Consider the following 12,101-nt stretch of genomic DNA (forward strand, 5'->3'; position numbering starts at 1 on the left):
GGAGAGATACCGGAGACATTTAATCCACGACTTTATCCTCTCGACATTCTCCTCGTCACTTTCATTTGTTCGGCAGGCTGTTTTTGGCTAGTTACCTTCGCATTGAGAATGCGGAAGGTTATGTTTTGATCGCCGTGTATTTATTTATTTATTTGTATGCGTGTTACTCGCATAACTCAAACAGTTTTAAACCGAATCGCATGAAATTTGGTGGGATGATTGGTTATTATCCGGGGACCATTTGATTAGAATTTGGGATCGATCGGGTCAAAGGTCAAGGTCATGAAAAGGTCAAACTCTTCTTTTTACCATAGCACGGTCAATTTCTATCCAATTGGCATGCAACTAATGCCAACATGTTCATAATTCAATGCCCAATCTTGTGATATGCGAAGGTATGCGCTCTACCGAGTGCCCGTTCTAGTCTTTGTTTGTTTTTTGAAGCGGCCAAATTCAAAAGAAGGTCCGATGACCTGGGCGCGGTGGTGTTTCCCCGGCGGCCCGCGGACCCACCTGGATGTCTCGGGCCCGCTCGTAGGACTGGTACGCGATCTTCTCCTCCATGCTGGCCAGCTCCTGCTTCAGGTTGAGGATCTCGTTCTGGTGAAGCTCCGTCAAGTCGTTCAGCTGCTCCTCCAGGCGCTCACACCTACACACACACACACACACACACACACACATAATTAGCTTAGAGAAGCAGGAGTTAGCAGCAGCAGACACCTGACCACACGGCGCCCGACTCAACCGATGACTCGCCCCGACGAGATTAAGGGCGCGCTTACTCATCTGCCCCCGATCCGACCGGCCAATCGGAGCGAGGCCGGTGGGAGGAGAGAGAATCTATGCGGCGTTACTTGTTTTTTGGCAGGATGGAGAGAGAAGGACAAGAACAGACGTTGGACTGAATCCATGTGAGCTCGTCTGCGTTTCCCTTTTTGAACAGATCTGTACTTCAGACTTCAGGAGGAGCCGTAAAGGTTCCGTTGGCTCTGTCACACGTCAGAACATCGATGACGGGGAACATCCGCCCAATGAGACGTCCTCAGATCACAACGAGGTGTTCAGATGAACACCAACGACTAAGTGGTTGAAAACTACATCATCAATGGCTGCAGAATTGTAGTTTTTCCGGTTTACGTTCATTCACGTCATCTCCACATTCATCAAGCATAAAGAACTACGATTAATTTGGGCAGTTCTCGGTCAAGGAAACGATGGATTCAGCCCCTGAAGAGCTTTTTAGCAACAAGAGGTTTATGAGAGATTATTCCCAGAAGGCTGGAAATCCTTCAGGGTCCTTCTGTTCTGTTCTTGTTATTTTGGACTCACAGGACAAACGGACGGCTCTGGACATTTTAGGGAGAATTTTTTTCTTCTTTTGCTATGCGAGCGGCTCGCCACATCTCCCCTCCATTGTCCTGCCCTCGTAATCTTTGTGCCCTCTTATCAGAACACTCTGGAGGAATGTGTGTGTGTGTGTGTGTGTGTGTGTTTTCTTAAAGCCAACTGCCCACAGACAAACCCAAAACAAGAGCTGCCCCAGAGACGTCTGAGCCGGAGGCGAGATAAGCGGAGCCGGGACAAAGAGGCCGAAATAACACCGAAGATCTTAAAGATCAAAAGATACTTGGAGGAACCGTGCAGGTGTGTGTGTGTGTGTGTGTGTGTGTGTGTGTCAGACATAGTTAGTCATTGTCGGAGCACCGGTACACTCGTAATCTGCATAAAGCACAACGCCGCCCGGCTTTAGTTGTTATCTCCGGCTTTGAGGAGGACCAGGAGGGTTTGATGACACGAGTCCCCGCGGTGCGTTCAGGTGTTCCTCAGAGGAACGCGGGGCGCTCCTCTCCGTACCTGAAGCGCTCCTCCTGCAGCGCCTGCATGAGCAGCGTGTAGTCCCTCTGGTAGAGGCCCTTCAGGCCGTCCAGGTTCTCCTCCAGCCTCGACTGGCCCTCCCGCAGCTCCTGCGCCTCCTGCAGCAGCAGCTCCAGGCCGGAGCTCTGGCTCCTCTCCAGCGTGTTTCCCCTGGAGCTCGGCGGGCCCCCGGGGGCCCCCGTGGTGCTGTTGGCGCCCGCCGAGCCCGACGTGGCGCTCGAGCAGTCGTCCTCGCTGCCGTACCTGGGACTCGGCAGCGGGTGGGGCCCGGCGGCGGCGGCGGGCAGCGAGTGTCCGCCGCCGCCCCCGCCGCCGCGCCCCCCTCCTCCTCCGCCGCCGCGCCGTCGTCCAGAGAGTCCTTCAGCGACGGGATGTCGTCGGCGCTGCCGAACCGGTGGCGGATCAGCGACGCGATCTCCCGTGGCTTGGAGACGACGGCGCCGGCGGCCGAGTGCGTGGCGTGGGAGAAGCTGGAGAGGCCGCCCTTCACGCTGTCCACCACGCCCTCGCTGAAGCCCGTGACCTTGGCGCCGACGCCCTTCAGGCCCTGCTGCATGTCGCGCAGCACATCCTTGGGGTGGCGCGGGACGCCGCTGAGCTCCGCCTCCCGCAGCTTGCGGTGCTGGTGCTCCAGCTTCCTCTGCAGCTGCTGGATGCTCTGCGCAGACTTCTGGTTCTTCTTCTCAAAAACCTGGCGGGGCCACAGGAGGTTTCCGATGAGCGAGGGGGACCGGCGGCGAGCCGAGACTCGGACCGGCCGCCGCCCTCACCTGTTTGATGCGCGTGCTTTGCTGCCGGTCTGCGTCGTTGGCCAGCTGCAGGTACTCGGCGACGTTGTCGTCCCTCGCCGTCTGCTCGATCTTGATCTGCTCGGTGAGCTTGAGGATCTTCTGCTGCAGCTGGCCGATCGCCTGCTTGGTGCGCTGGGGGTCGGGGGCGGCGTCCTCGGCGCCCGGGAACGAGCCGTCGGCGCCGCACGGCACGGCCAGGGGCGTCGGGCCGAGGCCGCTCACTTCCAGCCGGTCGATCTGAGGAGGAGAAAGTACCAAATTAAAAAGTGTGAATTTCGCGTCGGAGGTCATTTTGCTGACACGTGCAAAAATAATAAGAAAAGGCTTCTGCATTTCTGCAGCGTCGCCAAGAAAGAGGGCAAAATGTGACGTTTTGAAAAAAGGCCACTGGCGGTCAGTTCCCCTGAAGAGGAAGACGCACGATGTTTTTAACTTTCGTTTACGCCGAAAAGAAAGTGAGATAAAAAAGAAAGAAAGTCAGTCTCCATCCCTGGAGCTCAACACTGAAGGGTAGGAGTGTGAATCCACTGCAAGACTCTCTGCCTTTGGTCAAAAGTGACAGGATCAGAAGGAAAAGAGCGTCAGACGAATCTCCACTTCCAATATTTGTGTAAATAAAAAAAAATAAACCATCTAAACTGAGCTTTTCCTTTATGAAAGATTATAAAACAGTTCTCAATCACACATTTATAAATTCAAACAGTTGTGTTACAAAAACGTGCGATACGCATCATGAATAATGTCGAGCACACGAATCCATCGTTTTACAGATCACATGGTATGAAATTGTATTATTTGGTTTATTATAAAATAATGCAGACGATGTACAAAGTCTCTGCAGACTGTGTGCAAAGGTTGTTTTCAATACATGAGTGTAAATATGATGTGAGATGTTTGTAAATTCACGGTACAAAAGGCTAAAAAAGGGATTAAAAGAAGATGTGTTTCTGTTGTAGGAGTCCAATTATGGAATAATGTTGAAATGGATATAAGAATAGTCAACTTGTTTTTTGTTTTCAAAGGAATTATTTATAAAACAATTCTTGAGAGTTATAAGTGTGATTGAAATAAATTTATATGGAAGATGTATGTGGAAGTATGTCTGTATGTATATATATATATACACACATATATATATATATATGTATATATATCGTTTTTTATTTGATATTACTTTTCTGATTTATTTGATATTAATTTAGGATAGGAATATATAAGCATTTTTTGCTTCTACCTATACCTGTTCAGTCTTTCTGTTTTGTATATTATATAGAATATTGTATTGTATTTGATTGACTGAATAACAATACACACACACACACGGTTATTTGACCACAAAAGCCTCTGTGGAAGACACCGGCGCTATATTAAATATTCTCTATTCTTCTTCTCTTGCACACAATAAGCAGCAGAACTTCACGGCCCAGATAAGAATGGACCCACACGGAACCAAAGCAACAGAGGCTCACCTGCGTGGCCCCAGCACCGTGACTATCTGGTGACGTCACCGCACTCAGAGTGAAAGATTCCTTTGGACGGACGTGACAAAGCTCCATAGAAATGACCCCTACATCAACATGTCGTAACGGCCGTCCCCGGAGCGCGCGCTCACCTTCCCGTGGGTCAGACGGAGGAACTGCTCCCAGTGCATCTTGCCCCCACACACTGAACACCGGCTGCGTGTTTTCATCCGGGTCCTCGCGCTTTGTCCAAGTTAATTTAAAAACAAGTTGTTGTTTTTAATTTGTAAACACCACCGTGAACTGACCCGCGCCGGTTCCTCGGCTCGCGCGGCTTGTTGTGAAAGTTGAGGCGCACCTGAAGTGAGCTGGCCGGCGCTAAGCCCCGCCCCCTTCCCGCTCCCCGCCCCTTTCCTCACAGCTGAGGGATGACATCATCCTCCGAGCTGCCGTCAATCACTTCTCGCCAGAAGCAGAAATAGCTTTTCTTTTACCGTCATAGATTCACAGACATAAACTACACCTGTTATTAGAATAATACACGAGGGATACTTAAATATTAATACATAGGGTTTATGTAAGATCTACCCTTAACTTTAGATGTAATACTTACATTAATACATAGAGTTTATGTAACATCTACCTTTAACTTTAGATGTAATACTTACATTAATACATAGGGTTTATGTAAGATCTATCTTTAACTTTAGATGTAATACTTAAGTTAATACAAAGGGTTTATTTATACATTTGCATAAATGTAATCAAATAAAATCAAAGGATTATTCAATGTATTCAGACTGACAACGGGAAAGAAAAGCATAATGTTTAATGGGACGCTTTACATTGAACTTATATAATAAAATTAGATGGAAAATGTACATGTAATTGAAATACTTAGTCAACGTTTTTTCGATATTTTGTTGTTGTTTAGCGTACTGTCCTCAAGTAAAATGAGGTATAGTTGTACTTGGTAATTCAGAGGGAAATGTCATAATAGTTGCTGCATTTATTTTATCCGCTGTTTACAAGTTTACACATAAATAAAATCAATTAAGACCCAGATAGTCGAGATAATCCAGCTGTTTAACGTGAAGTATAGCTGCTATTGTTCACAGGACTACTCAATCTGGATAAAGAGAAGAGGGACACTCGCTATGCGTTACATGTTGGGGAGAGCTGGCCCTTCAAAGTCTCCCGAAAGCAACCACAACAGTGCACTGCTACTTTCACCGATCATAATCGCTCCGTTAACAACAAACAAACAAACGAGCTAAGAATGAGAAAACAAAACTGATCTGTATCTCATACAGGCAGCAGGAAGAAAAAGAGGCGGCTTGTTTTTCAATACATTGAAGACTAGAACGGGCACTCGGCAGAGCGCATACCTTCGCATATCACAAGATTGGGCATTGAGTTATGAACATGTTGGCATTAGTTGCATGCCAATTGGATAGAAATTGACCGCGCTATGGTAAAAAGAAGATTTTGACCTTTTCATGACCTTGACCTTGACCTTTGACCCGATCAATCCCAAAATATAATCAAATGGTCCCCGGATAATAACCAATCATCCCACCAAATTTCATGCGATTCGGTTCAATACTTTTTGAGTTATGTGAGTAACACGCATACAAATAAAGAGAGGCGACGGTCGTCTCTCGACTATCAACAAAACTCGATATAAATAGCGTCACGGAGGGGGGGGGGGGGATTAAGTGCATACGAGCAATGCACAAAGCGGGGGGAGGGGGGGGTCAGTTTTCCCTCGTGTCACGGATGACGTCATCGTTGATAACGATCTGCATAATTAATCTGATGTGCCCTCCGGCTGAGAGATATCTGGCAGATAGAGAGGGCAAAGGACGAGTGAGCCGGGCCCTTTGGACCGGAGGCCCCGGCAGAGGAGATAGAGCTCACGACGCTCCGGAGCCACAGAGCGACGCTCCGGAGCCACAGATAAGGAGGGTTGAACAAATCGATCGGTGACATCTGCGACCGGTCAAGGTTTTTCCCGCGGCTAATCGCTCAGGTAATTAAAAGACGGTGAGTTGAAGGATTAGTCTAATTTAGGGGGGGGGGGGGGGAGGGCTGAGCCACTGGAGCGAGAAGCGACAGGCACTGCATCACAGGAGCTGCTGGAGCCTAATGAGGGACGCCGAGTGTGTGTGCGCGTGTGTGTGTGTCTGATTAGACTTCATCAGGAAGAAAAGACAACAAGAAAAGAGTCTCGTTTCTCTTAAACCCCAGAAGCCCCCCCCCCCCCCCATTCACCCCTCCATTACTTCCCGTTTAAAGTATTTGTTGTTAGGTCTGGTGAGTTCAGGGCGACGGGGATATTTGAACCCCATTTGCATCCTTGACTGCGGCCTATTGTTGAAAAGATAATTCTACACCCCATGTTAAAGAATGAAACACCCCCCTAGAGGGCTAAACCACTTACCGCTTATATAATGCTCCTAAACAGTGTGTCGCGTAAATACGGCGGTCGTAAAAAGTTGAGCCGCGAGTGTTTTGAAGAGACACAGATCTCTTCCCGTCGCGCTCAAGGGCGATGTGTGTGTGCGAGCAGGTGCGGTACCTTGTGGGTCGCGGGGCCTCGCATGCCTGCGGTCCTGTGACCGACTCCGTCCCGCTCGCCGCCTTCACGCGTGAAGTACGGCAGGCAGGCGGAGCACATCGGAGTTCGAGCGGCGGTCGGCCGGCGCCGCTTCTCGTCATCTCCGGAGGGCGACGTCCTCGAGCGGCGGGGCCCGGGACCCGCGGCGGGCGTCGGGGTCGGGAGGCGAACGCTCGGCGCCGCAATCACGTCCGTGAGCCGTCCCCCCGTGGACTGTCATTTTGAATTCCACAGCGGTTGCTCTCTCCATTTATACCTCCGAGTATCTCTCCGGCCTTATCAGCCTCCGACTGGCTGAACTTCACACTCCTGATTCGTCGTTCGATCTTTAACCCCCCCCCCCGGCGATCATGACGTCTTTTTATTATTTAATAAGATAAAAACATAGTTCACGGTTCAGGTGAGCATGCGGCGCACGTGTCGAGCTGCACTGAGGAAGTTATTTAGTAAATCGAAAGACGTGCAAATCTCTCCCGTATTTCACCCATAAAATATTATTATATTATTATTTTTCCGTCCCGACCTCTTTTCATTTCTTCACGTGTCTGATCCCACGCAGGCGCAACGCTGAACTAAGCCGCGCTCAAATTCACACAGAAGACCAAGTTGTGCACGTGTTGCGTAACTCCATGTGACGCCGGACCGAGCGGCAGCTTCCTCCACACACTCACCCACGGACACACACTAACCACACACACACACACACACATCTACACACACACGCTTACATCTACACACACACACATACTTACACACACACACTTACTCACATCTAGACACACACATACACCTAAAAATGCACTTACACCTAGACACCCCCACACATACACTCACTCACATCTAGACACACACACACACATCTACACATACTTACACACACACACACCTACAAATGCACTTACACCAAGACACCCCCACACACACACACTCATCTACACACACTTACACCCACACCCCCGTGAGTTCCTAAGGAATTCCGAGGATTTGGAAAAGCCCTTCGAGTTCCAGAGGAACACACGTCAGCTGAGAGTGGCGGTCTGAGTAGAAAGAGTTATAAAAAACACACGGAGGCTTTTCTCGGGCCTCCATCACAACAAAGACTTTCAATCCCTCCCAGTTCAACACAAAACCGTTCGGGCACCGACAGACGGGTCTCCAGAGAGACCCTAAGAGAAGAGGAGAGTTTTAGGGTGAAAGTTGTGTTCAAAAAGTCCGCCGGGGATAAGAATCCTCCGAGGCAGAGACCCGGAGGGACGGATGTGAGGGGAGGAGAAGGAGAAGGAGAAGGAGAAGGAGAAGGAGAAGAAGAAGAGAGCCCACCAGGATCTGTCACAGAGAGTGAGACGGAACGAGAAGCAGCTAAGGAAAGAGGGGTTGTGAGAAAGCTTTGTGAAGGGAGGAGGAGGAGGGGGGGGGGGCTTTTCTTCTGTCTGAGTTTCTAGGCCAGCAGCGACGGAGGAGAAGAAGAAGAAGAAAGAAAAGAATCGTCCACTCCCGCCTTTCAATTATCTCAGTTTGATTGTCGCAGCCAATCAGCTCCCTGAGCGATCGCCTTCATGAGCCACACACACACACACACACACACACACACACACACACACACACACACACACACACACACACACACACACACACACACACACACACACACACACACACACACACACACACACACACACACACACACACACACACACACACACGAAAGTATTTTTCTGCTGATCAAAATAAACTCGCCAAAACCCCCCACCAGATTACACGGAGCACACGGTCATGTGACGATGACAAAGCTGCTGTTATTCAAAAGCCGGTCATCTGTGCGCTATAACCGGCCAAAACAACTGTACACACATATATATATATATATATATACATATATATGTATATATATACACATTGTGAGATGTGTAATTTAGTTCCTTTAGCTCGTTCGTAGTCGTCAGAGTAAATGTTTCGTAACACCTCGACAGCGTTAGCTGTGTGTGGCGCCGTCGGCCTCTCATCACCACTCAGTCAACAGGTGTGACAGCTGCTGCTATTTGTTCCCGGACTGGAACCATAAATAAATGTGCAGCGTACAGTAACTAGAATAAAAGTTAAACGATGCTCATCGGGTATTTTTCTCTGAAGGATGTCTCGACAGTCAGTCGTTTAAAGTTCCTTTGGGACCCGGCAGCGGAACAGTCGCTCGCTGGAGGCCCCCGGCGGCTCCCGTCAGTCCAGGAATACTCCGGCCTCCAGGGTGACTCAGCACGTCTTCATGACATACCGTACATAGCGGGCTGGCTCAGAGGAGGAGGAGGGGGGGGGAATACAAGCTTTAATGAGACAGCGGGAGGAGTTTGGGGATCTGAACTGAGAGGCAAGGATGTAGGGTACAGGCTGCTTATGTTAAAAAAAGAAAGAGAAGGAAGAACCTACCGTGCTCGGGTGTGTGACACGGAGGTTTGACACCCATGTGACGCGCGGAGGAGTCGGAGTCTGAACTCTTAACATTGCAAAATATTGCGGAATATCGTGTAAAACGAGTCGCTCGAAAACATCGAATAATCCAGAGCAATCAACTGTGAGCACAGGAAGTCACTGCAGCGTTTTATTTTTTCAATTACTTTTCTAGGCCTGCTCATAGCCATTTAAAAACTCCATGACTTTTCCAGGTTTTCCATGACCGTACGGACCCCGTTTTGAATAAAGGGTTGAAAATTAATTTGTTGTTGTTTTTTTATCCGATTAATCGATAAAATAATCAACCGATTAATCGATTATCAAAATAATCGTGAGTTGCAGCCCTAATTTGGAGTAAGAGTATAAAGAAATAAGTGAGAGGATACGTGTGCAAATGGTTTCAGTTAAGGAAAAACTAAACACGTGTGGCGTCTTAACTTAATTTGAGACGTTACAATATCGCTTTCATTCTTGCTCGCAAGTTTTCCGCGTGCGTTGCAGGGACGCGGCCTCGTGACCCGGAGATACGTGCGGCCGACCCAGAGCCGGAGCGCTTATCTGGTTATACGACCCGCTGTGGGACTCAGGGCCGCGGCGGCGTCACGTCCTCTTAAGTCGGTTTTATTGCGCTGAACAGAGGACGTATACAACGACCGGGCGGAACGCGCCCCGGTAACCCGGTATCGCATTTAAAGAATGCAAAGGGGACACGTCAGTGGATTTAATTGATTAAATCCATAAATAATACACACAGGCTTGAGCGCATGACAAAGAATATTCTCTCTCTCTTAATACATTTAAGTTTGACGGTCTTGTTAGACTGCATTTTTACTTTGGGACACATGAGGGATGAGAACATATAAAACGATGACGTTACGATATAAACAAATAAAGAACCGAAGTAGACGACAATTATGCAGCAAGTTATAATTAGAATTGAGATGCGTTTCTAATAGTTACAAAATACTGATATTATTGTTGAATATCAAGTATTTTGATGGAAACAGACATTTAAAAATGAAGGCACAATAAATATATATTTAAATATATACATATAAATATATATACACATATATAAATACATATAAATAAATATATATATATATAAATAAATATATAGATACATATAAATATATATATATTATATATATATCTACATATATACAAATATATATATTTATCTATAAATATAAACATATATATATATAAATATATATAAATAAATATATAAATAAATAAATATATATATATACATATATATTTATTTAGGTACCAAAATGTAGCAACCCAACAATAACCGGCTTCGCCCCCAACTGCTCACCCCTGGTGCTACTTTTATATTTTTTTAAGCCTGATGTTTCTCGTGTTCTTTTAGTGGACGATGCAATGTCTCCTCAACATTCCCAGAATACGTAAACCTCGATGTCATCCCGAGGACGCGGCCCGGTGCCGAGCCGAGGCCCGGCGGCTGCGCTGCCAAAAAAGCTTCTGGAAGGAACCAGAAGCCAGCGGGACGAGACCGGCCCCGATGGAAGTGGACCGTCGGACCCCAGAATATGAGAACTGCGTAACAGCCGTGGAGAGAGGGCTCCGGGTGCACCGTGCCCATGAAGAGAAGCCCCGCCCCCTCCCCCCATCACGTTACATAAACCACTGGGCACTTTACACACAGGGGCCATTATGACTGGCGAGGTCAGAGAGCGTGAAACATCTCGCTGGCCAAGTCCAACGCTGGCATGTACGAGAGCCAAGCAGGAAGGACAACAAACAAACGTCAACAACCACCACCAGGAGCCTGGAGTGTGTACAGTGTGAGGCTTTGTGAACGTTCAGTCTCATGTTTCAATCGTTGTGCATGTGTGAAATAAATAAGTGGGCCCTTAATGTACAAGTTAAGCTAATAAAGAGAGGAAGTCCCGCCCCCATCCAACATGGGAGCTTATTTTAGATTATTCTGAATCGTGCCATGAATTCCACAGACGATGTTCATCAATATAAAAAAAAGATAATAACATTTTCAAAAATGTTACGACAAAATTACATTTTCTTAACGTGCACAATTATCTTTTAAATGTGACGAACCACAGGTGTGTTATGCATGGCACAACTCAGTCTTTGACTTGCGTACATTTTATTTTATTTAAAAAAAATACTGTCCCACGGTGGTCAACCGGAAAGGGGCGGGACTTTGCATCTCTAGATCAGCTTATTGCAGATATATCAACGTATCGGCCAATCGGTAAGGGGTGAATTAGAGGTTATTCATGTCCCCACTCAGCACACATCACAGTCAGTGATTTAAACTTTGTTCAGGTGATTTACTAAAGTGATAGTGATGTGGCATTAACCGACACATCCAGCATCAGTTGGGTTCAAACTTTCAATGTTTATTTGTGGACCCAGTATATGTCTATGCAGGAATGAGCAGGTGATGGTGTGTTGTTTAAGAGATTAAGAGACAGCGTGGGGGTAAATAGGGTGAGACAGTGTGTGTGTGTTGACCCCATGTTGACCCCACGTTGACCCCACAGAAACAGCGTTACACTAAATGAGTACCGCAACCAACTCCAATCTTCATCCACCAGGGGGCGCTAGAGCACAAAATATCCATTAACCGACCATAAATCAGCTATTATTGATTCTTTCCTCATCACTCCCCCTTCATGTAACACAACGCACACCTGATGTGGCCGAAACAACGAGGCCCGCTGGGATCAGGGAGGGCGTGGCCAGAGCGAGGGGCGGGAACACGGAGTCGTCGTCGCGGTTGAACAATATTTTAAAAAGAGAGAGAAAGTCTGTGTCAGCAAAACACACAAAGTTATTATTGATGCTTTACTGTTTCAGATGGAAGACGTTCAACCGGCTGCAACAACAACAACGACACACTGCTAATGTTATTTCTGTGGT

General features: G+C 47.5%; 1 protein-coding gene across 1 annotated transcript in view; it reads right to left on the minus strand.

Moving 5' to 3' along the window:
- tmcc1a (transmembrane and coiled-coil domain family 1a) overlaps window positions 1-12,101 on the minus strand; it is a 40,394-nt gene that overhangs the window by 3,928 nt on the left and 24,365 nt on the right. The window contains 4 exon segments of the mRNA XM_056422728.1: window positions 514-649; window positions 1,855-2,198; window positions 2,201-2,566; window positions 2,646-2,903. Of these exon segments, the coding sequence (XP_056278703.1) occupies window positions 514-649; window positions 1,855-2,198; window positions 2,201-2,566; window positions 2,646-2,903 (1,104 nt within the window).

The sequence above is a fragment of the Pseudoliparis swirei genome, chromosome 9 (assembly GCF_029220125.1).
Source record: "Pseudoliparis swirei isolate HS2019 ecotype Mariana Trench chromosome 9, NWPU_hadal_v1, whole genome shotgun sequence".
Classification (NCBI taxonomy): Eukaryota; Metazoa; Chordata; class Actinopteri; order Perciformes; family Liparidae; genus Pseudoliparis; species Pseudoliparis swirei.